Source organism: Lentinus tigrinus (assembly GCF_003813185.1).
Source record: "Lentinus tigrinus ALCF2SS1-7 unplaced genomic scaffold L226scaffold_2, whole genome shotgun sequence".
Classification (NCBI taxonomy): Eukaryota; Fungi; Basidiomycota; class Agaricomycetes; order Polyporales; family Polyporaceae; genus Lentinus; species Lentinus tigrinus.
In genome coordinates, this window is record NW_027137911.1 from 668,783 (window position 1) to 691,660 (window position 22,878).

General features: G+C 54.6%; 10 protein-coding genes across 10 annotated transcripts; 5 read left to right on the forward strand and 5 right to left on the reverse strand.

Moving 5' to 3' along the window:
• Positions 1–43: 43 nt before the first annotated feature.
• Positions 44–3,544, reverse strand: L226DRAFT_476922 (MCM-domain-containing protein). The gene is made up of 8 exons (XM_067676726.1): positions 3,217–3,544; positions 2,650–3,163; positions 2,175–2,594; positions 1,824–2,125; positions 1,235–1,769; positions 1,023–1,184; positions 426–971; positions 44–372 (listed from the first exon to the last, which is right to left on the reverse strand). The coding sequence occupies exons 1-8, from the start codon at positions 3,507–3,509 to the stop codon at positions 214–216; spliced, it is 2,931 nt and encodes a 976-aa protein (XP_067541443.1). The 5' UTR covers positions 3,510–3,544; the 3' UTR covers positions 44–213.
• A 122-nt stretch (positions 3,545–3,666) lies between these two features.
• L226DRAFT_498652 (uncharacterized protein) lies at positions 3,667–5,006 on the forward strand. The gene is made up of 7 exons (XM_067677681.1): positions 3,667–3,912; positions 3,972–4,134; positions 4,185–4,218; positions 4,268–4,379; positions 4,439–4,482; positions 4,534–4,685; positions 4,738–5,006. The coding sequence occupies exons 1-7, from the start codon at positions 3,729–3,731 to the stop codon at positions 4,880–4,882; spliced, it is 834 nt and encodes a 277-aa protein (XP_067541444.1). The 5' UTR covers positions 3,667–3,728; the 3' UTR covers positions 4,883–5,006.
• L226DRAFT_476929 (ARM repeat-containing protein) lies at positions 4,867–8,906 on the reverse strand. Its single transcript, XM_067676727.1, has 12 exons — positions 8,794–8,906; positions 8,668–8,740; positions 8,290–8,611; positions 7,872–8,239; positions 7,510–7,817; positions 7,380–7,457; positions 6,538–7,325; positions 6,164–6,481; positions 5,987–6,108; positions 5,852–5,931; positions 5,639–5,798; positions 4,867–5,586 (listed from the first exon to the last, which is right to left on the reverse strand). Exons 1-12 carry the CDS (start codon positions 8,795–8,797, stop codon positions 5,139–5,141), a joined length of 3,069 nt encoding a protein of 1,022 aa, XP_067541445.1. The 5' UTR covers positions 8,798–8,906; the 3' UTR covers positions 4,867–5,138.
• A 110-nt stretch (positions 8,907–9,016) lies between these two features.
• L226DRAFT_565703 (uncharacterized protein) lies at positions 9,017–9,976 on the forward strand (the record flags this gene model as incomplete). The annotated part of the gene is made up of 2 exons (XM_067683825.1): positions 9,017–9,599; positions 9,678–9,976. 2 exons carry the CDS (start codon positions 9,017–9,019, stop codon positions 9,974–9,976), a joined length of 882 nt encoding a protein of 293 aa, XP_067541446.1.
• L226DRAFT_529329 (Mov34-domain-containing protein) lies at positions 9,925–11,251 on the reverse strand. Its single transcript, XM_067679582.1, has 6 exons — positions 11,154–11,251; positions 10,833–11,093; positions 10,632–10,778; positions 10,480–10,571; positions 10,181–10,428; positions 9,925–10,127 (listed from the first exon to the last, which is right to left on the reverse strand). The coding sequence occupies exons 1-6, from the start codon at positions 11,222–11,224 to the stop codon at positions 10,041–10,043; spliced, it is 906 nt and encodes a 301-aa protein (XP_067541447.1). The 5' UTR covers positions 11,225–11,251; the 3' UTR covers positions 9,925–10,040.
• Positions 11,252–11,281: 30 nt separating this feature from the next.
• Positions 11,282–11,687, forward strand: L226DRAFT_565705 (Tom7-domain-containing protein; the record flags this gene model as incomplete). Its single annotated transcript, XM_067683826.1, has 4 exons — positions 11,282–11,383; positions 11,437–11,469; positions 11,534–11,613; positions 11,666–11,687. The coding sequence occupies 4 exons, from the start codon at positions 11,282–11,284 to the stop codon at positions 11,685–11,687; spliced, it is 237 nt and encodes a 78-aa protein (XP_067541448.1).
• A 317-nt stretch (positions 11,688–12,004) lies between these two features.
• On the reverse strand, positions 12,005–13,998 carry L226DRAFT_123143 (uncharacterized protein). The gene is made up of 6 exons (XM_067672209.1): positions 13,735–13,998; positions 13,547–13,683; positions 13,339–13,495; positions 12,825–13,270; positions 12,343–12,773; positions 12,005–12,290 (listed from the first exon to the last, which is right to left on the reverse strand). The coding sequence occupies exons 1-6, from the start codon at positions 13,755–13,757 to the stop codon at positions 12,093–12,095; spliced, it is 1,392 nt and encodes a 463-aa protein (XP_067541449.1). The 5' UTR covers positions 13,758–13,998; the 3' UTR covers positions 12,005–12,092.
• A 116-nt stretch (positions 13,999–14,114) lies between these two features.
• On the reverse strand, positions 14,115–17,241 carry L226DRAFT_453680 (alcohol oxidase; the record flags this gene model as incomplete). Its single annotated transcript, XM_067675142.1, has 25 exons — positions 14,115–14,152; positions 14,202–14,228; positions 14,282–14,354; positions 14,407–14,471; positions 14,537–14,569; positions 14,628–14,678; positions 14,728–14,802; positions 14,855–14,921; positions 14,972–15,045; positions 15,102–15,334; positions 15,385–15,463; positions 15,518–15,660; positions 15,722–15,897; positions 15,953–16,021; positions 16,081–16,092; positions 16,149–16,187; positions 16,241–16,299; positions 16,351–16,424; positions 16,476–16,545; positions 16,601–16,674; positions 16,727–16,770; positions 16,830–16,891; positions 16,948–17,047; positions 17,099–17,106; positions 17,187–17,241. 25 exons carry the CDS (start codon positions 17,239–17,241, stop codon positions 14,115–14,117), a joined length of 1,800 nt encoding a protein of 599 aa, XP_067541450.1.
• A 1,387-nt stretch (positions 17,242–18,628) lies between these two features.
• On the forward strand, positions 18,629–20,356 carry L226DRAFT_476940 (arabinogalactan endo-1,4-beta-galactosidase). Its single transcript, XM_067676728.1, has 6 exons — positions 18,629–19,266; positions 19,324–19,399; positions 19,464–19,524; positions 19,601–20,078; positions 20,139–20,191; positions 20,249–20,356. The coding sequence occupies exons 1-6, from the start codon at positions 18,954–18,956 to the stop codon at positions 20,315–20,317; spliced, it is 1,050 nt and encodes a 349-aa protein (XP_067541451.1). The 5' UTR covers positions 18,629–18,953; the 3' UTR covers positions 20,318–20,356.
• A 238-nt stretch (positions 20,357–20,594) lies between these two features.
• Positions 20,595–22,834, forward strand: L226DRAFT_529335 (AFG1-like ATPase). Its single transcript, XM_067679583.1, has 10 exons — positions 20,595–20,891; positions 20,945–21,111; positions 21,176–21,484; positions 21,541–21,626; positions 21,678–21,787; positions 21,839–22,152; positions 22,210–22,237; positions 22,297–22,313; positions 22,374–22,484; positions 22,541–22,834. The coding sequence occupies exons 1-10, from the start codon at positions 20,672–20,674 to the stop codon at positions 22,673–22,675; spliced, it is 1,497 nt and encodes a 498-aa protein (XP_067541452.1). The 5' UTR covers positions 20,595–20,671; the 3' UTR covers positions 22,676–22,834.
• Positions 22,835–22,878: the final 44 nt, after the last annotated feature.

Genomic DNA, 22,878 nt, shown 5'->3' on the forward strand with positions numbered 1-22,878 from the left:
TGAGCTTAACTACTGACTCAGGCTGATTGACGCACATCACGATACTACGCCAGGGTCGTATACTCACATACATCAAGGGGGAATGAGTACATTACAGATGATTCAGATGGATCAATACGACAGTGACAGCATGGAACAGCAACAGTCTCACGACAACAGGAAGATATAACGAGTAGCGTAAAAAACACCCAGCTCCAGACCATATGCAGGGAATCATGGCATGGAGGACTCGCACTCGGTGTCGACGGAAGGGTGGACCATATAGTAGACACGGACGTTCCCTTCCTCTTGCGAGTCCTGGTTGCCACTACTCTCCATAGACGGCGGGAGCGAATCCTGGACGTCTCCACGGACTTCGAGGAGGTAGTTATCCTATGCAAGAGATATCAGCAACCGTCGAAAGGCATCCCGGAGATCAGACATACCTTAACAAGCTTCCTGAGCATCTTCGTAATTAGCTCTCTCTCGTAGTCGAGCTCGTCCACGTCCTTGACCTCCTCCTCCTTTAACTCGAGGTACCAATCGATGAGCTCATCCTTATCCACGCCCTTGCCAGTCTCCCGCTCGACCTGCGACAAGTGGAGTACAATCAAGCTCTGCAGCGTGACGTACTTGTCGTGCGTGATGACCATACGCCTCTTCGGCTTAGGTGCTGCAGGCGGCTGACTGAACGCAGGTTCACCGTTCTGAGGTGGTATTGCGCTCCCTGAACGGGAGCCTGGTACGTTTGGCGACGTCGCGCGAGCGGCAGGTCCGGATTCAGCGTACATGTCATCGATGCCCGACTGCCCTCCAGACATATCGACGTCCTGGCTATCCTCGCCATCCACGTGTGATGTTGCGCGGGGACGCCGGTCGCCCTCACGCTCGCCCTCGAGCTCTTCTTCATCGAAGTCGATATCGTCTTCCTCGACATGGATGATTGACTGGCGCAATAGTTGGTATGCTTCGCGCACGTAAACCGGTGTGATCTGTGGCAATTGTAAGATGGCAATCGTCCCGATACAAGTTGCATGACGCACTTCTGCCGTGCAATTTGCACGAGCGATAGCCTCGCTCAACCTAATCAAACTCTCCAATTGACGGACGGTAATACGGTACGAATTCTTGCTCGCGCCTGATGCGTCGTCCTGCCGCAGGATACGGTACTTCTCTACCAGGACGTCCGCGGCCTCCGGGGTGAGCTAGACAGCACAATAAGGCTCCCTATCTATAGGGGGGAAATGGATCATACCTTGGGGTTGAACGTCCGCGCGAAGCGGATGTACCGCTGCAGTGCCTCGGTGCTGAACTCGGGATGGATCGCCTGGTCCTGGAAACGATGCACGTTGACGATATGCTTCGCAAGGTTCAGGTCGATCTTCTCGTCACAGTCATCTAGTACGACAAAGAAGAGGTCGAAACGAGACATAATGGGACTGGTCATCGCGACATTTGCCCGCAGAGTCTTCTTCCTATCGTACCGGCCGCCAATGGGGTTCGCTGCAGCCAGAATTGAGGTACGGGCGTTGAGTGTTGCGTGGATCCCAGCCTTCGCAATCGAGATGGTCTGCTGTTCCATGGCTTCGTGGATGGCAACCTGGTCGGAAATGTCCATCTTGTCGAACTCGTCAATGGCACAGATTCCGTTGTCCGCGAGCATGAGTGCGCCGGCCTCGATTGTGAAGTCGCCCGTCTCCTCATCCTTGACCACAGCAGCCGTAAGACCAGCCGCAGATGATGCCTTGCCGGACGTGTACACAGCACGGGGTAGGAAAGAGCAGATGTACCTGAATGCGAGCGTTATGAGTAAAATGGAACCACTTAGAGGTTGCGTAACTTACTTGAGGAACTGTGACTTCGACGTGGAAGGATCACCCACGATGCAAATGTTGATGTCCCCACGAAGATGCATGCCTTCCGGAGTCTGCTTGTGCACTCCGCCCATGAGCTGGAGCAGGAGCCCCTTCTTGATCGTTTCATGGCCATATACCGTCGGCGCTATGCTGCTCACGAGACGATTATAAATGTGATCGATCTGGAGCATCTGCTGCAGCTCTGCGAATTCGGGCTCCGTCAACGTTCGGAAGAAAGCCTCGCTGTCAGCCTCTCCGGCTTCTTCTTCCCCTCGGATATTCGTGCCGGACTGCAAACGTTGTTAGTGACATACGAGAGAGGAGGACATGTTCACTAACACGGCTGTCGGCATCATGCACCATACATGCCAGGAAGGCGGTCTTGTATTGCAGGTCTCTGACACCAAGACTCTTCAGTCCAGTCACGCCAACTCCGCCAACACTTCCTGCGGCGCTGTTGCCCTGTCCGCGTTGCGCCTCCCTTTGCAAGCGTACATTGTCGCCCCCAGGTAATCCCAATTGACTGACGTCGGGCACGACGATGAATGTACCGGTGAAGACGCATTTGTCTCCCGCTTTGGCACGCTCAACTAGTTCAGAGCGAAGGATGACGTCCAAGGAGCGTGGCATAGAACCTGTTGGTATCTCTGACGGATTCTCTTGGATGCGCACTTTCTGCCAGTCCGTGAATTTCGAGGTGTCGATCTGCAGTTCCCATGCGGTGCGGTTGCCACAGGTGGGATTGGGGCACAAACTAGGCTGCAAAATGAACCGTAATGAGCATGGTGATTAGATGCTACGCACAGCAACATACCTCCGTGTACTTGAATTGTTGCTCGATGTCATTAACAAGACCGCCACAGACCACGCAGATGAAGCTGCCGAACAGCAGTTCTGGTCGTACCTCACTAGTACGCGTGACAGTCCCGCTGATACTCATGAGGGTGCCAATCCTGTCCGTCCTGAGCTCGCGGATACCTGAGACAAGGGGAAGTTTGTAAAATGCGACATTGAACTCGCGGGACTGGAGGTTCACGGAATCTGTGGCTGCAGCGGTGGGGTTGAGCTTGAGATACTCCGGCTCGAACTCTGCGACGAGGTTTTGTACGGCGCGTCGGATGTAGGGGAGGAAACGGTAGTACTGATTGCGAATGGCGTCTGCAAGGACATCATCTTTTTGCATAAGGTGGCCGTAGTCGACGTAGAGAGTGGTTAGTTCGTATTCGCGCATGGTGTGGATTTGCTCGATGTAGATCAGCTCGCCGTCGGCGGCGGAGGGTACGCCATCAGAGGCCGGGGTAGCTGCAAGGTTAACTTCCTCCGTAAAGCTACAGCGGGTCATTCAGGGCTCGCACACACGGAACGGGCGCAACGCACGTACGTTCGAAGAAAAGTTTCGAAAGCCTCCTGCACCGACTCGCCGACCGCATCCTGCACAATAGGGACATCCAGGTTAACCTGATTCCGCGGCCTGCCTCTCCGTCTTGAAGCTGCACCGTTCTCCTCGGCTTCTACAGCCTCGTCATCGGCCAAACCAAGGCCATCTGACTGTTGGCGGTTGCGTCGCGGCGAAGCTTGGGAACCACCAGGAGATGAGGGGGTGGGTAAAGGCGCGCTACTGGGCGGGAGGGAGGTATACCGGAGAGGAGGAGAAGACGCGCCGTCAACATCCATGGCGGTGTGAATGAAAGGCGACGCGATGAGGGTGATGGGGGAAGTGAGTGAGGCTCAGGACGGACGCGTCGTGCAAATGAGACACGAGACTGCCTGCCCTGAATTCACGCGCGTGGATGGCGCGCGCCTCCCGAAGTGCTCGCCTGCGTTGTCGTCTCACTCAATCCCCGCCCCTCCGTTCCGGGTCCGCCTTCCCTTCCATAGCAGCGCTATTTTACCATGGATCTCGGGCCCCTCGACCCCGCATATGTGGCCGAGCAGCTCTCTCGCCGGCCTTTCGTTGCCATCTCCGGTGTCGTCAACGTTCGTGACCTCGGAGCATATCCTACAGACCAGCAAGGTTTCATAACCAAACCCGGACTTGTATATCGAGCTGGAGAGGTGTCGCATATCACGGAAGAAGGTGCGCTTTGATCTCTGCTTCCGTTCAGCTCGCTCTGGTGTCAATGCGATCGTGCATAGGTGTACGGCAATTGAGAGATCTGGGTGTTACCACCGTCTACGACCTCCGCTCCGAGACAGAGATGCGGAAATACGAGACTCCCATACCAGATATAGAAGGGGTAGAAGTTGTGCATGTACCTGTCTTCAAGACGGAAGACTACAGCCCGGAGGCGATGGCAAAGTGCGTGTTGCCGGTATGTCCCGCACGATGTTGCTCATGTTTGTCCTCAGACGGTTTGAATTGTACGCGAGCGGGAAGGTTGAGGTGAGTGCCGGTACTCGCTCCCGCCGCGATGCATTGACGACCAAGCAAGGCCTTCATGGAACTGTACTCGCAAATATTAGACAACGCAGGTCCTGCGTTCGGCGTTGTCCTCCGCCACATAAGAGATAGACCGGACGAGGGATGCCTCTTCCACTGTACCGGTATTTCGACCTCCGTATCTCATCGTGTCGCTGACCTGACGCGGGGTTTGCTGCGATAGCTGGCAAAGATCGCACGGGCGTATTGGCGGCCATACTCCTCAAGGTACGACGTTTTCCGCATTTGTGCTGTGTAGGCTACTTACGGGAATGGCAGCTAGCCGGCGTAGATGACGAGGCTATAGCGCGAGATTACGCCTTGACGCGCGTCGGCCGCGAGCCTGCCCGTGAAATGGTCATGGCTCGACTGGCCAAGGTGCCATTCTTCCAGGCCAATGCAGAAGGCGCGTTGAACATGCTCTCGTCAAGGTTAGCATTTCCTGGCCTATTATCACATGATACTCACCCGGTACATGTTTAGGCATGAGACCATGATTGCCTTCCTTCGTATGTTGGACGAACGTTACGGAGGTGTCGCTGAATACCTCAAGAAGGTTGTGGGGCTGACCGATGAGGACATCGCTGCCATTAGGAAGAACTTCCGCGTACCCACATCCAAGAGCTGACCGTCTCTATACGCACTGCAATATATCGGTCAGTAATGTACAATGGAAGATTGTGTATCAGTACTCTAGGAGTGTCTGTTGTCCGCTCAAGCGGTAATACTAATAACCAGACAACCACACTTGTGCACGACTCTGTCAGAGGGGACACCCCAAGATGAAGACATTAGAGCAAACAAACGTGCAGATAGATACAAACGTATGGTGTTCATAGCATCGTGTCATAATCGTTAACAATATACACTCATCCCCGCCTTCGTCATGTTTTCCGACTCAGACTCAGCGTCCTCTTCACTTTCGACTGCATCGGTGTGGCCTGTGTTGTCGGGCTACCAGGTGGTTGCGGCCCCGGGACCATATTGTTAGCCAACCCGCTCTGCGCACGGGCTTTGGGATTGAGCGGTGATAACATCCCTCCCGAGCGCGAGGGTGGCCTAAGCGGTCCATCTCCAGCCTTCCGCCGCGTCGGAGGGGCATGAGGAATGGCGCCCGAGGCTGGACCGGAGGGAGGTGTGGGTGGCTTCACGTTGTCGGTGCCGCCGTTCGTGTAGGGATAGTTGGAAAAGGAGGTGATATCGGTGCCGAGGGCCTGTCGGCGGGCCTTCTCGTGCTTCATCTGAACCGCGCGGAAGTGCTGCAAGAGTTCCTGCCACTTGATGTCTTCTCGCCCCAGCTTCGATCGTGTTGACGAGAGGTTACCGATATTTCTGGCAACCGATTAACACATGCGTGGCCACGGTGAAATTTATAGCAACTCACGACTTCGGTGCAATGTGGAGGAAACCAGCGGAGTTCACCGCGTTCAACCGGTTCCTAAGCGAGAGGAAGGCGGAACTTTGGGGTAGCAGCATGAGCAACCCGTACAAACACTTGAACAGGTGAGGGTATTTCTCGGGCTCTAGTAGCTGTAGCCGTAGATCTTCGCGACACATGAGCAATGCTGACGACGCGAAGGTAGTCTGAGCTACCCACAAGTGAACACCGGCGACTCAATGAGCTGAACAAGCTTGTCCACCTGGACCAGTAGCTGCACTGTGATTTCGAGGTCGGCGCTATGCAGACGTTCTGTCAGTGGAGATTTCAGGACACAGGATGTCATCCACGTACAATATATAGAGTAGATTTGATGCATGCTCGTAGGCCTGAGCAAGTAGACACAGTGAAAAGACAGCAACAGCGTTGTGACACCACGATCTGTATAATGTAGTGAACAGCGCCTGTCCATCTTGCTGTTCCGCATATGAGCGCCCTTCTCCTAAAGCATCATCCGTGTATATCACTCACCCGCGTCTCTAAACTCTTCAACCTCCGTCGGAAGTCTGCAAGCTCAGGTGACGTGATGAGGATCATGTTCAGCTTCTGCACCATGACGCTTGCGAACTCGAGGTCCTCCTCCTTCTCGAGAATCTCAGCGAACGTTCTGTAGATCCGCTCGGTATTCAAGTTGAGACATAGTTGCCGGATGATCAGGCTCCCACGCGAGTCAAGCAGACCACGATCAGTGCTGAACAGCTCCAGGAGATTGTTCATAAATAGCTTGAAGTATCCCTCTTCTGAGCTCGACGAGATCTGCGCAAGCAGCTGCAGATCATGTTTGATGACCTGAGAGTCGGTTCATTAGCGCAGATTGAGATTACCAGGCCAACCAATATAGGTACCTCCTCTGAAGAGTCCGACAGTGTCTTCAACAACGCAGGGAACGTTCCGTCGTCCATGGCTAGGATCTTCCTCGGCGCCTTCTGATGCAGCATGATTAGCCACTTAAGAGCAGCTACCCGTGTCTCCTCGTGCTCGCTCAGAAACTGAATTGTGAGCGCGTTGACCGTTGCCTGATAGTCTATCTGGTCCTTCTCTTGTAGCATGGACGACTCCGGGGACTGCTGCACTTGCAGGACACTGATAGTAGATATTGGGGACTCGGGTCGGCTGTTCTGAGCCTGTGCTTGAGCGGCGTTGTCGGGTGGCAACGATGTCCGTGGCGCGGTTTCCGAGGACACGGTCGCGGAACGAGCTTTCATCTGAGATGTCAACGTGGATGTCGGCTGACGCTCAGTAGCTTGTTGAATCGTGGCTTCCGGTGGTGATTCGGGTGAGCTGACATCCCGACTTTGTGCCCCACCATCTTTGGCGGTGGCTTGTCGAGATGGTGCTAACGATGGAAGCGCGGGCGTTGGCGAGGAAGGGATGGCAATTGATGCGGTCGATGACTTGTCGGTATTCTGACGAGTTGAGGGAAGCGGGTCCTGCGGTGAAGGTAATGACTGGATTACGTTCATGAGGGCCTGGTTCGTGCGAATGGCAGCAGACTGAATCATTGGCACATCATGCGCTAGATTAGGGAGTATTGCGAGGATGAGTCGAGGAGCGAAGGGTATCATGACGTCCTGATTGATATGCAAGAACTCAGCCAACCACCGCAAGGCGGTAGATTGCTGAATTTCGTCATCTGTGGAAAAACTGTTTGCATTCTAGAATGGAAGGTGCACTGAGGGGGACCTACGTTGGTCATCCAGTTGCTGCAGAAGGATCTCGACTATGGCCGCATAGTCTATCCTGACACCTTGGCCAGGTATCCATGCTGTAAGAAGATTAATGACAGAGCCGAGACGTAGGAGATCGCGATATCTCACCACCAGTATCGCGCAGCTCTTGCTCCTCTTGCCTCTCTTCTGGCGTTTCCAGGTCGTTGTCGAAGACCTCGTCATTCTCAGAGAGAAATGGTGCACGTTCTGCATGGTCCATTGTGATGTCAGGAAGCTTGTCCTTCTCGCCGTCGATACGTCGAGCTTGCTCTGCACTAGCGACCTCCCTCTTCGCCTTGGACTGTTCCTCCGACCGCTTCTGCACGACGGTAACCTCACGAATCTCGCGCAGGAAGTCTGCAAGCAGGCTGTCCGTGGCAACTCGTACATCGTCGGTCGGATCCGAGAGGTACTTCCTGTATAAGCAGTAAGATACAAGACTCGCGAAAATAATGGAGAAGGTGACTCACAAAAGCCCGTCGAGGAATTCTGGAAGATACGTGATCAATTCCAATTCCGGGACCGAGTCCAGCACGGTTATCCAGGAGACGAGGTAACTTCGCGTGAAGGGACTGAGGACGTATATCCTGTCGGATAGTAGGGGTATGAAGTGTGCCAGAGAGAACGCCTTCCGCGCACGCCCGATATCCGCGCCATTGGCGACATCGTCGGGATGTGGGACAAGGATGCCGCTCGCCTCGTCTGCCTTCCGTCTGGCCGCCTCCGTCTCGGGATATTGAGGGATATATACAGACGCGGTCTCCGCTACGATGTCTTTGAGCAGACGGTCCAATAACTCCGCGCCATTCTTGACCGACAGCTCCGAGTCTGCAGCGAGCTGGTATGGGTTCGCATCTCAGCTGGAAACAGGCGAATGTGCCCACGCACCTTGCTGAGTGCGTCAAAGATAGGGTTGAAGTACACCAATATTTCTCCTTTGGAAACCTTCGCGATGTTGTACAGACACTCCGCGGAGAAGTAGCGCACCCTGTTCTCGGGGTCGGTGAAGCAAATGAGCAGCGGCTCAACGAATTTCTCCATGTATGGCGCGATGTCGACACCGAGAGCAATTGCAGTGCCCGCGAGACCGATGAGACCACCGTTTCGTACATGCAGTGGATTGGAAGGGTTGCTGAACATCTCCACGAGCTGGTCAACGATTTGGGATATACGGCGCTGGTCTCCTTGCTGGTGACACTCCCGAATTTGCCTGTGACATACGGTTGGGATCCTCGTTCATGCGCAAACATCAAGCTAGCTGCTCACTTCTCTAGCTCCAATGCGGCAGCCTTCCGCTTCTCGTACATCTTGTCCACAAGCTGTTTCGATACGCTCGAATCTGAGGAGGCAGTTCAGCGCGGCCCGGTTCAGGAGGGGTGGCAAGCGACGCACCCATCGTGGCCGTATATCCTCGTTATTTCCGTCGTGAAAATTCGTGTCCGCGATTATGCTTGTGAATGGTGGGCAGTTGCCCGTACCGGCAGAGTTCCAGTCAAGAGCAAAGGTGGTGGCCGAGACGAGACGCGCCACCCTGCGCGACCTTGAGACGCGAGCGCGTCTGAGCGCCTGCGGTACAACAGCTCTTTCTTACTCTCTCTCGGACAACGCAGACACGATGGACAGCGATCATGAGGCGTACATTCTCCTCCTTCTCTCCGACAGCAACCTGCCTACAGGCTCCTTCGTTGCATCCGCTGGTCTCGAGTCATATGTGACACACGGCTTCTTCTCCAACCTCTCCTCATCATCGACCACATCACCAGACAAGATGGATTACACTGTCAATTTCCTCCGCGACAGCCTCTCCACATACGGGCATTCTGCGCTGCCGTTCGTGCTCGATACACATCGCGCAATCGAGGGTGCGCTGCAGGACACGAACGCGTCTGCGGATGACGCTATGGACTGCGCGATGGCCCGCGTCCAGGAACTGGACGAACTCTACGAGACCATGACGCTCAATCATATCGCGAGGCGGGCATCCAAAACGCAGGGGGTCGCGCTTTTGACGCTCTTTTCAAGAGGATTTGCGAAACCTCGCCTTTCGCAACATCTAGAGACGTCCGTGGACTCCGGAGCAGATGGTCGAGCTGCGTCCTTCGTAGATCGTCTCAAGCTCCTTGTGCGGCGAGAGGGGACGCACGGGCATCTTCCGATCTGCTGGGGAGTGCTCACGGCGGCACTGGGGTTGTCTGTTGGTACGAGCGAACACCATCATGCTACTTCTACATATCTCATTGTGATATACCGATGTTCTACCTGTATGGGACCAATAGAACGCAGCCAGTACCTTCATCTGTTCTTGCAAGCACGCAGCCTTCTGTCGTCCTCCGTGCGCCTCAATACCATTGGACCATACGCCGCCCAGCAGCTACTTTTGCATGCGGTTCGACCTCTGGTCGACGCGGAGATGTCGCGATCTAAACATCTGGACACCGGTCTATCAAAGTCGAGTGAAGTTGGGAAGGAGGATGCGGATGAGGAAGTGATTCGCGGTCCCGCGATGACTTGGCCTCTCGGAGAGATACTGGCAGCCCGGCACGATCTGCAGCATTCGCGCATTTTCAACAGCTAAGCACTACACGCGCGTCCGCTATAGATACAACAATACCCGCGATATAGGATACAAGATCTTGCAACTACGACGCCTTTACCAACGCCAGACGTGACGAAACCTCCGCTTGTGACCGCACGAGGTTGGCCAAGTACGAGACCATGAGGGTATCCTGTACTGAGTGTTAGATGCTGGGTACCACGGAAAAAGCATGGATAGGCGTACCTGGAGGTGGGAGTTAAACTCGCCCTTCTCGAGGTCCTCGGTGCTGGGACCGAGTGCATCCATGAGGTACCGGCCGACTGCAGCGTCGCCCTTCACCTCCCCGGACAAAACTGATTGAACGTAGGAGAGGACGCGATCGAGCATTTCGGAGACGGACACAAGGGAGCGTTCGAGGAGCTCAAGGTCACTTGTGGGGTTTGTGAAGGTAGCATTGCCGGTTTGGGAGAGGTTGGAGGTGAGGAGGTCGACTGTACATCATGGTCAGTCCAGTTCGGACGGGGGAGGAGGGAGGCACTTACGACCACTGCGCTCCGCATCATTGAAGCGGAGCTCGCAAGGAATCGGGACAAATACACAGTTTTCTGGCTTCGGGTTCACGCCAACTGGTGATCTACACAGTGCATGTCGGTAAAATCTCATACGAGGAAGGTAATCCGCCAAACGAACGCACCCGACATAGGCCTGGACACCCGGCTGCTGACCCTCCTCAATGCCAGTGTTGAGTGCCAGGTGAATGGCCTGGTGTGGCGCAGTCTCTTGGGAATAGAAGTTTTGGATGAGGGCAGAGTAGGTGTTCAAATTCGACCCAGTAGAATACCTGAGCCACCAAGTCAGATGGACAGCCAAGAGGATAGAGCACTTATGAGCGCACCATCCAACGATGACCTCCTTGGGGTGGACCTTATGGTGGAGGTCGTACATCGTCCGGTGGTACTCCATGTCGACCGCTACTTGCTCTGCCGTCTCGCTATGGAGCACGGCAAACGACGAGCGGACCTCAACCTCGCCGTTATCCGAGCGCGTCCCAAGGAGAGTCCCAATGACGCGCTCCTGTGCATCCGTTCTGCGGAGGTAGTGGTCCAAGATCGAGAAGAGGGCTACAGGATGTACCGAGACGGAGGTAGGGGTGCGCCTGAGCGATCGCGTGGGATGTATCAGCAATGCTTGCCTGTATTCAATACCCGTTACTCACCCTGGTGTTGAGATGAACCCAGGCGCAGCATTTTGGATAAAGACCGCAGAGGAGGGAGGCCCGAGAGGCATTTTGGCAAGTGTAGAGGTCGAGGACGGCGAACCGATGCTTGTATGCTACAAGCGCCCATGCTGTCCAAAAAGTTGTCGGCAACGCCCGGTACTGCTCTCTACGCCTCCCTCCACGTCCATCACCTGTCCACGCCCAAAATGCCCTCAGAAGAGACAAAGGTGCGCAGCGACTCATACATGACTTCGTATATGCAGGCTCAATATATTTGCAGGAGAGAATCATCAAGGCCGTTGACCTGGCACGCGTATGTCCATGACAAGTCACTCGCAACCATCGTCACCACACTCACCCCGACACGCATATTGCAGACTGTCGTCCACTATGGCTGGATTCCCTTCATCATCTACGTCGGGTACACGAGGAGCAACCCACAACCATCCTTGATCAAGTGAGTGGCTACGTGTCTCCCATTATATGCGCATGCCGACCCTCCCTCGCAGGCTCATCAGTCCCCTTGCGTAATCTCGCCTGTAACGCTGTATATACTATATTCACGGCACTATAATTCGAGCCCGCTCCTCTAGACTGCTGCTGTGCGTGATTGGATCGACGAGGGCATCGTATAGTCTGATTCGGTGAGTACGCCGTCTTCTGTTGTGCGCTATGTGATTATATACGTTGTGGTGGCGTCTTCGACGCTCCGAAGTCTTCCGCACTGTAACCTACCTCAGGTATGGTTTGAGTGTCGGCGTTGAAAGTGAGGACATGGCAAGGCCAGATATGACTACCTTACATACAACTCCATGCACGCTACGACATGTCACTTATTGTATTAACAGGTCGTATTAACAGCACCCAGTCGGCAATATACACGAGGAGACCAGCAATACGAAAACAGCAAACGACAGCAGGATTAATGAAAGATGTCTACAAATACACTCTTCGCAAGTCGGTTGCCCCCGTGATCCTCTTGCAGATGGGACACAGCTTCGTCGAGCCCAGACATCGTAGCCAGCATTCGCGACAGCACGTATGCCAGCACCCGGTCGAAACAGTGGGCTCCGTGTAAGGATCTAAACAGATGCGACAGAGCAGTGACGTGGATGAAGATACCTTGGTCGACTCCTACGAGCTCCTGTCAGAGACTGCTGAAATGATTTTGACGGAGTCCACTCACTAGGAGTTGCACCTTGCTCTCCAAGGCACGGACGAGTGCGTCCTGGTCCCCTGTCCTCCGCGCCAGTTTTACCGCTAGGTCGACTTTCTCCGCATCGCCCACCCCTATCACCTCTTCCATAGTCCGCTTCGCGTCCTCGATGTGCTTCCGCACGACTTTGCCCTCCGCGACGAGGTCGTGTAGAGTCTTCCCTTTCTTCGGCTCTCGCTGTGGACTGCCTCCTGAAGAGGCTACCGCATCGCCATTGACATCCACGTCCTCTTCGGTATCAGCATCCGACTGTACTCCGCCCGCGTCGGCCAGTTCTGGCGGGGCAAGAACATCCTGCTCGGTGAACTGAGGCGCACCGAAGAGCGCGTCATCCTCTCCATCCACGTCAATATCGTCATCCACGTCTTGGTCGTTGCGGTTTCGGATGTCGAAACCAGTACCTGGGAGGGTGTTCACGCATGTTGCTGGTCACGAAATGACATGGTACGCACCTCGAAAGCTCACCCCCTCCATGACCCCGAACGTAACATCCCCCTCCACGTCCACATCACCATCACCATCCAAGTCGATGCCTGCACTTCCTCTCCCATTCCTTCCCCGTGCCGCTTCTTCCTCCTCGTGTCGTAACCTCTCGTATGCTAGACACGAGTCCACATGCGCCTCCACCACATCCACGTCACCTGGGACAAATTTCGAGCACACTGGGCAGACCATCCCATCTCCTTCTACGGCCTCGCCGCGATGCCTCCCTTCCCACCATGCTCCTTCCTCATCCTCGCGTGTGAGCTCGCGCAGCTTCGCATGTCGCTGCTTCCTATGTCGTTTGAGCGTCCGCACAGTCTTCATGGTCTCCTCCAGCGACGCCTCAGCCGTGGTGGACGAACCTGGCCTCAGGTGTTGCCGCGCCTTCAACGCTGACCGTCGCGTACGAGCCGACCTGACGTGCATTGCAACGCGTCTCGGGATGAAATGGTGAGTTCGTATGCACAAGCGACAAGTACGCACCCGTCTTCTGGCTCAGCCTCTTCGAGCACCTCCGTAGACCCAATGCAACCTATAATCTCATCCAATCTCTCCGATTCCAAGTCCGCATGCTTCCCGAGAAGCCGTAGTGGTATGGGCTCATCGCATACCGGGCAGTTGCGCGTTTCGGCACGTTTGGCTGGAAGGAAATGAGGATGATATTGTACAGTTCCCAGATTGAGGTACATACGTTTCTTCGCAGGAGCAGTAGTAGGTTGCTTCTCGCGAGCTCGTGCAGACCTAGGTGCTTTCATACTGGTGGATGAGGAAGGCTCACTGAGATGTTCGTCCTCGCTGAAAGTTTCCTCCACCGCCCTCTTCTTCCCTCTGGCCGACCAGGTAAGCACCAAACTTGGCGCCTTGAGTATTGCGACGCACTTGGAAGCTTTGCGGACCGACATTTTTGCCGGGTGACGTAGCAACTATATTCTGGTTGTCAAGTAGATGTTCTTCCAGGTGGTAGCGGTAGCCTAGAGTGCAACGAACAGGATGGATGGCAATTCGCGCAAACGGATGTCGGGCGCGAAGCCAGAGAAGCGTTTACGTCATGTGATGGCAATCCCCGAATCCCACGGAGCGCTGGTCGCCCGACGACTCGTGGTACAAACGACATGCATGAAAGTCCATGAGACTCCATCTAAACGTACACAACACATCTCAATAGCGAGAGCGAACCAACTTCCCTCTATAGACGAGAAGGGGCCACATACGACGCCGATTTCAGCACACGCAGGGAGACCTTGGATGACGCGACCATCTCACAGCCTCTGAAACTTGCCCTTGATGATGTCGGCACCTACAAAACAATCTCAGATTCGCTTCTCGTGTACAGTCGTCCAACGTACCTTGCTCTGCAATTGCATATACGGTCGCTAGGCACACAAGAAGTCAGCATTGAACTTGATTGCAAAAAGGGTTCGCCCACATTGAGGGTGAGCCGCAATGTGCAAGGGAAGCACAGAAAGGTCGACAACTCTGAGGTTCTTGGTGCCGTATACCTGCCGACACTGAATGAGGAGTTGTATACCATAGGAAGTGACATGCACAGACCTGGAGTTCAGGGTCAACGACACCACCGTTGGCCTTGGGCAACATGGAACAAGAGCCGGCAGTGTCTAGCGTGCGAGAGACACCCTCAGCGATGGATCAGTCTGAAAAGTGTAGGATTTGGTGAACGTACGCCACGTAGTCGACATGACTTTCTTGATCCAGTCTGTATAATGCGTGATGAGTTTGACCCCCTCCACACTCATCACATCATAGCGACGCACCGACGATCTGTTCGTCCGTCTGCACATTGGGCCCGGGGTTGTGCTCCTTCGCTGCCAAGATAATCAGTCTCCGATGACAGTTAAGGAGCATCCAACCCACTTGTCATATCCTTGAGTGGCGAAATGTTGCGTAGGTTCCTACAAAACTTGACCATTTCGACCCAAACCTGCAAGTCTGAATAGCTTATTAGAGGAAGAGGGGGGCAGCAAAAGTATGTCACACGTACCTACTTCCTCGTCGAAATAGCGAGGATCGAATTCCGGATCTACCGATGGATCCTTCGACGTAGCGTGCTGCAGAGACATGAGTTGGACGAGCACGAGTGAAGTGGAGGTACACATACGATGGTACCCCTAGAGAAGGTATGATTCATTGCGACGAAGAACGAGATATAGCGCTTCCCCTTCTCCGGTGGGTCTTGAGACGGGATACCGTTAGTGTTCGGAAAGCGTGCCGCTGCAAATGGGACTTACTGGGGCCCGAGTTGAGGCCTGGGAAGGTGATGAATTCGCACCCTACGCCGTTCTTCAGTCGTTCCAGAGAAATCTTATATTGTTCCAACAAGCCAGGCGGGTAGCTGTTGGCGTTCATCATCACTTTGGCTTCGGTCGCCTGGATGATCTCGTTTGCTCTAGGTGTGACCTTGTCAAGAGACGCGAACGCAAACCCAATGATACCGGTTGTAAAGAGGCCCTCTCCCGCCGAGCTAGGTGAAAATAAGACATGGGCATCGTGACATAGTGCAAGAATACTTACTGAAGTTCCAGGTGCTTAGCGGCGACGTCAGGATCGCCCAAGAGGTCCAATGTGTCGAACTTGACGTCGTCCTTAAGCTCTAGTCTCCACGTCAGCGATACAGTGGCAAGGTCAGAAACAGCGGTCTACTCACCGAAGCTTACGCCGACGATCATATGTTCTTGAACATTGGTCCCAACACCGGGTAGATCGACCTTCGTAGGAACGCCAATTTTGCGCAGAAGGTTCGGATTGCCGATACCAGAGAGCTCAAGAACTTGCGGCGACTTTAAGGCACTGGAAGGTAGATGACGCGTTGTCAATCACGTTCGCGATGCTGCTGCTGCTTTATACTGACCCCGTACTGAGGATAACCTCCTTCTTCGCACGCACGCGGTAGGTCTCATCCTCGTGCTTGAATTCCACAGATTCAGCAACGAATCCAGACTGGTTATCAGCCGGGATGACTCGGTTCACATGCGCCTTGACGAGCACGGTGAGGTTCGGACGGTCTTGGTTGGGGAGATAGAACGCCTGAGGCATGGTCAATACACATGGATCGTAGAAGAAAGCAGGAGATGTCACGTACTGTCGCAGAGTAAGAACGAGTGTGCGTCTTCGGGTCATACGTGAGTGGCGCGAAGTAGGTTCCCTGAGGCTGCACAAGGCATTGTCAACAATGCAACACCAATCATGCGCTCTGTAAGATGTACTGACCTGCCCGTTCATCTGGACGCAAACATGGTTCTCAACATCCGAGCATTTGTGATGATGAGGTAACTTACCGGCCTTGGCGCGGCAGATAAGCCGGCGTTAATGAGTGTCTACATGCGTCGTCAGCAAGCACGGGTTCAATCGAATCTCGATGGAGGCCTACCTCTTGCACTTTCTGTTCCCCGTCATCGATAGTCCCGGGATAAGCAATTGAGAGAGGGCCTAACAAGGTCAATCCAACGAGTGCAAGTGTCGCGGATCATATATACTCACCTTCGACTCCCATGTTCCAGGTGTCAACCTTCAGGCCCTTGCGGAGCTGTACGTCCTCGCTTGGAGGCACAAACCTGAGGGCAGGGGTTCAGAAACATCTTACCACGCCCAGATCTCACCCTCACCCTTCAGTACGCTGAATGTACTTCTCGAAGTTGTTCCAGTTCCATCCGGGGTTTCCTAGACGTTCGAGATCTATGCACGGGAATGTGAGCATATAGGCATAGGGCGACTTTGTCGAGTCACCTACCATCGATATCTTCTGCTGGAGGCTTAATCCAGCAGAGATAGTTAATTCCTGAGCTTCCGCCAAGACCCTTGCCTCTGTCGGCGGTCCACAGATGAGATGACGCAAGGACAGAGCGCATATACCCACCTCGCCCACAAGTGCGAGCTGTCTGCAGTCAGCTTCTGCTTGACCTATATGCATCCCTTCTATCAGAATGCAACGAACGCAACTGATAGACGAACAGCCGTACCGTGTTGTGATCCCAAGCATAGGCGGGGTTGCCGAAGTGGCTACCATAGGAGGCCGGACGGACTGGAGATTTTGGCTTTGTAGAAGCTTAATGATCGGAAACGGATGTCAATACTCACGAATCGCCATGTCGCCCACATTGGCAGCACCCGCTTCCAAGACGAGAACCGTGGTATTGGGATCCTGGCTGAGGCGCGCTGCGACAGTGAGACCGGCGGTCTGCACACACGCGTTAGAGTCTATCAAGACAGCGGCGATAAAGAGACGCACACCACCACCTGTGTCCGAGAGCAGGCGATATCAGCGACATGAAGCCAAAGACGAGCAGCAAAAAGCAAGCGGCGAGGCGGGCACTCACCGCATACAATGTAGTCGAAGGACTTGTCCTTGATGTCGTCGATGGTTGCCAACATTGTGGAGGAGTTGATGAGTCCAGACGGGTGGACAACTGGGGAGAGAGGAGAGGAGTGAGACCGGGTGAGACCCGAGCATGGTGTCCCTCTTATATACGGGGATTGAAGCTTCTGAAGGCGCCAGACGATGGCTAGTGGTGACGCGGGCTTCTGTTTCTGGATAAGCTGATGTCCTGTCGCGCTGGGCGTGCAACGGAATGTACATGCCAATCCCCTCTGACCAACTTGGAAATGGTAGTACCGCGTATGGTATGCTTCTTGGCTTCTCGCACCTGCCCGATGCGGCAGCTACGCCAGCTGCTGGGGCAGGATCCCCTTTGGTTATGGGATTTGGAAATCGCCTCCGACAGTGGCCGGACGTTGGCCGCAGGATTGTATTCAACACCGCTATCTGCGAGACACATCAGTCATGTATTGGCCCTCCTCAACTGGAGCTGTGTCAGTTCAACTGCGACAGCGCGCGAGAAGTCGTCGCCACTCACGCGGTCGCAGGCCGTGGGCGCATCGATATTTTAGCTGGCCAAGGGCCTGGTTCTCTCCGCGGCGTAGGTCATGTACCCAGAGTGCTGGGGGCGCTGGGGCAGACAGACACGGGACCCTCCCGAAGTACGGATGAGACCAAATTGCGGCGCCGTTGCGGGCGCAGCATGGGTACGTACGTTGTCCTGGAACCCAACAGCTTCGGACGGCCTCCGAGGCGGTGAGGGAGGTAAAGAGACAGATACCAGGGGGGAGAATCTACGTTTACGAGAATCTAGAGATGCTGGGGCGCGTCGGCGTGCTTCTCTTGTCAACTGTTCCTACGATCAGAGGTACCAAACGCCCACCACAGCAAAGGTCGATGCGAGAACGTTGCGAGCGAGTGTTCTGATAACAGAGCAGGTTCCCCATGGCGGGCAAACGGTGTCCATGCGCCGTGATGGATCACACGACGGACGCCGGGAAGAAGCGTTAAGACTTGATAGGAGAGACGCAACACGGTTACTAGCACACGGAGCTGTCCCAAGCAGGAATTCACGAAGCGCCCACGCCACCATGGCGAGCTCTCAAGCTCTCAACTTAGCACTGCCACCACTGGCGTGCATCTTGGAACGTCGACCACTGACTTAGCCCCGACTCAGCTCAACGCAGAGCACACTCATTCGTGAAAGCCTGGAGCTCCTTGGTTCTCAAGTTGTGCAAGTCGCACACTGGCCCTCTCGACCTTGATGAGGTCATATGTCACGCCATTGTATGCATTCTGAACGGTCGTGGACTTGAATGCAGCAGGTGCTACTACTACAACCACGGCGCAGTGATCCCACACAGGAGAAAAGTCGGGAGTGGTACGTCGATACATCTCTGGATATCCACGAATGCTTGCTAATCCGTCGGACCGTCGAGCAGTGCTATCCGCGTTTATTCCACGGTTTCCTCGATCACATGGCGAGACCAGGTGGCAAGCTGCAGTGGCCTCAGAATTATTTGGCGAATAAGCTGCGACGAACCGCCCAAGGCTCCTTGCTCTTGGTGCCCCGTGATGCTACTTCTCGGTCCCGCCGGCTCGCGAGGATCGCTTTGAGATTTCTGTCACCGTCATCTGGTCTACGCCCGGAACAGTACATCATGGCGCCGAATCCTCAGTGCCTTTGGAGAAAGCCCCCGGAACGCAACGTCTTATCAACGTGCATGGAACATCCAGAGGGCATATATAAGTCGGTCATGGGGAACCGATGATGTCGGCAGGCAACATGTTGGCTTTCCTCCCTATCCTCCTACTCTCCTTCTCGTGTCTGACCAGCGCGCTGACCTACCATGGCGCGGACATATCCTCTCTTGCGGTATTAGAGAAACAAGGGGTGCACTACAGCGACAATGGCCAAGTGCAGTCGTTCGAGACGATCCTGGAGAACCACGGCATGAACGCCGCCCGCATCCGGATCTGGACCGCAGGCGACTACAACTTGCAATATGGCCTTGCACTCGCAAAGCGCGTCAAGGCCGCCGGTATGACGTTGATAATCGATCTGCACTACAGCGACACCTGTATGTTCACCCGACATCTCTGCTTTTATGCTGCGTCCTGACTAGGTTCTTGCAAAGGGGCCGACCCGGGCAAACAGGCGATTCCATCCGGATGGCCCACCAACTTAGACGGACTCAACACCCAGATCTACAAGTATGTGACTGCAACCTGTCAATGCAAAGCACACGCTGACACGAGTGCTTCTGCTTCTCCGCAGCTACACGCTGAACCTCGTCCAGAGCTTCTCGAACCAGGGCACTCCCATCGATATTCTGCAGGTGCGTATGATAGGACCGCCCACGTAGCGCAGGCTGCAAAACAGCGAGAGGATGAAATGAAACTTACTTGCTACAGGTGGGCAACGAAATCAACAATGGCATGCTCTGGCCCGTAGGCCAAACCTCGTCGGCCGGCTTCCATCCTCTCTCCGAGCTCCTCCATTCTGCGATCAATGGGGCGAAGGCTGCGGGCAATCCGAAGATCCTCATCCACCTTGCAAACGGGTGGGACTGGTCCGGGCTCAACTCATGGTTCTCCGGGGTGTACGTCCCGGGCGCTCTCCAGGCCAGTCAGGTCGACATCATCGGCGTCTCGTTCTACCCATTCTACGACTCTGGTGCAACATTAAACAACCTGGAGTCGTCTCTCACAAACCTCGCCAACAACTATGGAAAGCCGATCGTGGTTGCGGAGACGGACTGGCCCGTGAGCTGCTCGGGCGTGCAGCTGACGGAGCCCAGCATCCCGGTCTCGACCAGCGGCCAAGAGACCTGGACGAATGACATCAAGAATGTCTTGGATGGTCTTCCAAATGGCCTGGGTCAGGGTATTTGTACGTACTGCAGTTTCCAATCCACTATCCAAGGACGCCAGGCTGAAATATATGGATAAGTCTATTGGGAGCCCGGTTGGATTGGCAGTGCAAACCTCGGGTCGTCTTGCGCGGTCAGTCCATGTTGAAAATCCCTACCGGAGTTGACACTGAAGATGTGCGTCTTACAGGACAATCTCCTTGTGACCTCATCGGGAGCTACTCGCGATTCCATCAACATCTTCAGCGCGGACATGTAGGTTAGGCGGAAGCACCGATGTATAGGATCTATTCGGAGGTCGTGTTGTAATAAAAAACCGCCTCATGAACCGCTGGTCGTCCTGTCATGTCCGATGGCTCGAGGAGGCAGACCCATCCGAGCCCGTGTCGGGACAAAACGCGTAGAGAACGAGTGTGTTCCTGAGCGCTCCTGGAGAGATGCATGAGATTTTGTGACCCACAGGCGCTTATATTATGCGGTGCGGGGACGGCTCGGCTCGGAGAAACTGCCTGAGCGACAACCCGCAGCTGGTCTCTGGTCACTTGCCTTGGTCTTTTGCTTATATATCTACGGCCGCTTCGCTCCCTTGTTTATACCACCTTCTGGACACTCTATGCGATACTCTAGCCTCAGACTATCTTCTGCGTCGCTGCAGCGGAGAGCGCTCTCTGGCGCGCGTGGTCGTTATTCCGCATTCCGACCAGCGGCCCGGTCAGTGGCTCCCCCGAGGTGTAGACCCAACTCGACTCTGGCCATCCAGAAGGAGAAGGTCGAGACGTTCAGCGGAGGGCGAGACCTGCATGTTAGAGACATACCAGCTTCTTCGACGCCAGGTGCGTATGCCATCGCCGTGCCCTCATCCAAGATGCTGAAGGCATCTCTTCAGCATTCGCACTATCTCCGCTCCAGCAGTACTACAAGCTCGTGGACTCTGGTGTACTGAGACCAGACGACCACCAAGTGCGGATCATCCAGAAGCTGCAGAGGTTGCATGATGAGCTCATTGAGTACACGCCGCCCATCATCTCGCACACCCCGAGCTCGACATCACTCGTGCGTCGCGTCTTCTACACCCTACATGTAACTAGTGACACGAGCGTACAGCGTCATCACATAGCTATCTCGCCTCTTCACCGGCCAGCTCGCCGCATCCCCAATCGTGCCACCTGAACAGATGCTGAAGGGCCTGTACCTCTATGGCGACGTCGGAACAGGCAAGACTATGCTCATGGACCTCTTCTATAACACCCTTCCCGCGCACATTACCAAGAAGCGACGCGTGCACTTCCATGCGTTCATGATCGACGTGCACAAACGTATACATGCCATGAAGGCGAAGCTGGGACATAGAGGAGGTGATCCGATTCCACCTGTGGCCCGTGACCTCGCGAAGGAGGCGTATGTCTTGTGTTTTGACGAGTTCCAGGTACGGTGAGCGTCTTTATGCATGTTTCATACGACGCGAACTGGCTGCTCGTGCAGGTCACGGATATCGCAGACGCGATGATTCTACGGCAACTGTTTGAGAAGTTACTACACTTCGGTGTTGTCTGCGTCATCACCTCAAAGTGAGTTCCACTTCAGACAGAATTCCAATGTTACTGTCTAACATCGTGAAGCCGTCATCCAGACGAGTTATACAAGAACGGTATCCAGCGCTCCAGCTTCATACCTTGTATAGAGTTGCTGAAGGAGCACTTTGAGGTCACCGACCTTGACTCTGGGACTGGTAAGCCCTTCATGTTACGTGCGAGGAGCATTCGACCCATTCTCCGCATAGACTACCGTCGTATACCTCGGACATTATCACATGTCTACTACGATCCTCTCACTCCAGAGAACAAAGCGGAGGTAGACAAGCTTTTCCGCGCGTTCACCTCTGACCCTTCCGACCCCGCCATCCCGAACCGTAAGCTGCACACATGGGGCCGCGAGATCGTGGTACCAGAAAGCTCGAGCACAGTTGCAAAGTTCGGCTTCCTGGACCTGTGCGGGAAGCCTATGAGCGCCGCGGACTACATCGAGATCACCAAGAACTTTGGTACGATCTTCGTCACGGATGTGCCCAAGATGGGTCTTGGTCAGAAGGACATGGTGAGTCTCAGATGGCGCTGTTTTGTTGTTCTTCTACTCACGATGAATGGTGAACAGGCTCGAAGGTTCATCACATTCATTGATGGTACGTCATGCATTCAGACCCCTGTGTGACTCCGTTGTATTGACGAGCCCTGGTCGCAGCCTGTTATGAGAGCAAGGTATGAAGTTACTCTTGTAGTGGAACGAGGCACCGTTCGCTGAATGATTCCGGTTCCCAGACGAAGCTGTTCGTGTCGTCCGAGGTCCCCATATACCAGATCTTCTCAGACGACCCTAACGCCAAGACGGGCGAGATATCTGATCACATGCGCAGCGTCATGGATGACCTTGTGAGTACTTCGCATCTACGCTGGTCTATGGGTTTATCAACGATACCTTGCTGCAGGGCCTATCCAGCGACATGGTCGGTTCCAGTTCAATGTTCACAGGAGACGAAGAGCTCTTCGCGTTCGCACGGTGCTGTTCTCGTCTCGTGCAGATGGGGAGCAAGGAGTGGGCAGAGACTGCAGGCGCACGCTAGACAGTGCTGCCGCAGGACGATGTTGCGATTTAACGCTGTAGTACGTCTTGGTTTGTGCGACCATCCGGCTGTAGATGCATCCACCTACGTGTCAGTAACGGCATACATACTACATCCCGTGTAATTCTAATCGTTGGCTACGCGCGCAGCAACACCGAGTGCTACTGATAAAGCGACGTATTGTTATCGCCACACTGCGCGCT

Coding starts and splice junctions, on each gene's coding strand:
- L226DRAFT_476922 (XM_067676726.1), bottom strand. CDS start 3,509: ATGGATGTTGACGGCGCGTCTTCTCCTCCTCTCCGGTATACCTCCCTC. Junction 2,126..2,174: donor TGCATGATGCCGACAGCCGT/GTTAGTGAACAT, acceptor CAACGTTTGCAG/TCCGGCACGAATATCCGAGG. Junction 1,185..1,234: donor CGCGGACGTTCAACCCCAAG/GTATGATCCATT, acceptor TGTGCTGTCTAG/CTCACCCCGGAGGCCGCGGA.
- L226DRAFT_498652 (XM_067677681.1), top strand. CDS start 3,729: ATGGATCTCGGGCCCCTCGACCCCGCATATGTGGCCGAGCAGCTCTCT. Junction 4,135..4,184: donor AGCCCGGAGGCGATGGCAAA/GTGCGTGTTGCC, acceptor GTTTGTCCTCAG/ACGGTTTGAATTGTACGCGA. Junction 4,380..4,438: donor ATGCCTCTTCCACTGTACCG/GTATTTCGACCT, acceptor TTGCTGCGATAG/CTGGCAAAGATCGCACGGGC.
- L226DRAFT_476929 (XM_067676727.1), bottom strand. Junction 8,612..8,667: donor GCCGCATTGGAGCTAGAGAA/GTGAGCAGCTAG, acceptor CGTATGTCACAG/GCAAATTCGGGAGTGTCACC. Junction 8,240..8,289: donor TCTTTGACGCACTCAGCAAG/GTGCGTGGGCAC, acceptor AACCCATACCAG/CTCGCTGCAGACTCGGAGCT.
- L226DRAFT_529329 (XM_067679582.1), bottom strand. CDS start 11,224: ATGCCTCTCGGGCCTCCCTCCTCTGCGGTCTTTATCCAAAATGCTGCG. Junction 10,572..10,631: donor GGTGTCCAGGCCTATGTCGG/GTGCGTTCGTTT, acceptor TGCACTGTGTAG/ATCACCAGTTGGCGTGAACC. Junction 10,128..10,180: donor AGTTTAACTCCCACCTCCAG/GTACGCCTATCC, acceptor CACTCAGTACAG/GATACCCTCATGGTCTCGTA.
- L226DRAFT_123143 (XM_067672209.1), bottom strand. CDS start 13,757: ATGTCGGTCCGCAAAGCTTCCAA. Junction 13,496..13,546: donor TACTGCTCCTGCGAAGAAAC/GTATGTACCTCA, acceptor ATTTCCTTCCAG/CCAAACGTGCCGAAACGCGC. Junction 13,271..13,338: donor GAGGCTGAGCCAGAAGACGG/GTGCGTACTTGT, acceptor AATGCACGTCAG/GTCGGCTCGTACGCGACGGT.
- L226DRAFT_476940 (XM_067676728.1), top strand. CDS start 18,954: ATGATGTCGGCAGGCAACATGTTGGCTTTCCTCCCTATCCTCCTACTC. Junction 19,267..19,323: donor TCTGCACTACAGCGACACCT/GTATGTTCACCC, acceptor GTTCTTGCAAAG/GGGCCGACCCGGGCAAACAG. Junction 20,192..20,248: donor ACCTCGGGTCGTCTTGCGCG/GTCAGTCCATGT, acceptor TGCGTCTTACAG/GACAATCTCCTTGTGACCTC.
- L226DRAFT_529335 (XM_067679583.1), top strand. CDS start 20,672: ATGCGATACTCTAGCCTCAGACTATCTTCTGCGTCGCTGCAGCGGAGA. Junction 20,892..20,944: donor ACCAGCTTCTTCGACGCCAG/GTGCGTATGCCA, acceptor GCATCTCTTCAG/CATTCGCACTATCTCCGCTC. Junction 21,112..21,175: donor CCCCGAGCTCGACATCACTC/GTGCGTCGCGTC, acceptor GTCATCACATAG/CTATCTCGCCTCTTCACCGG.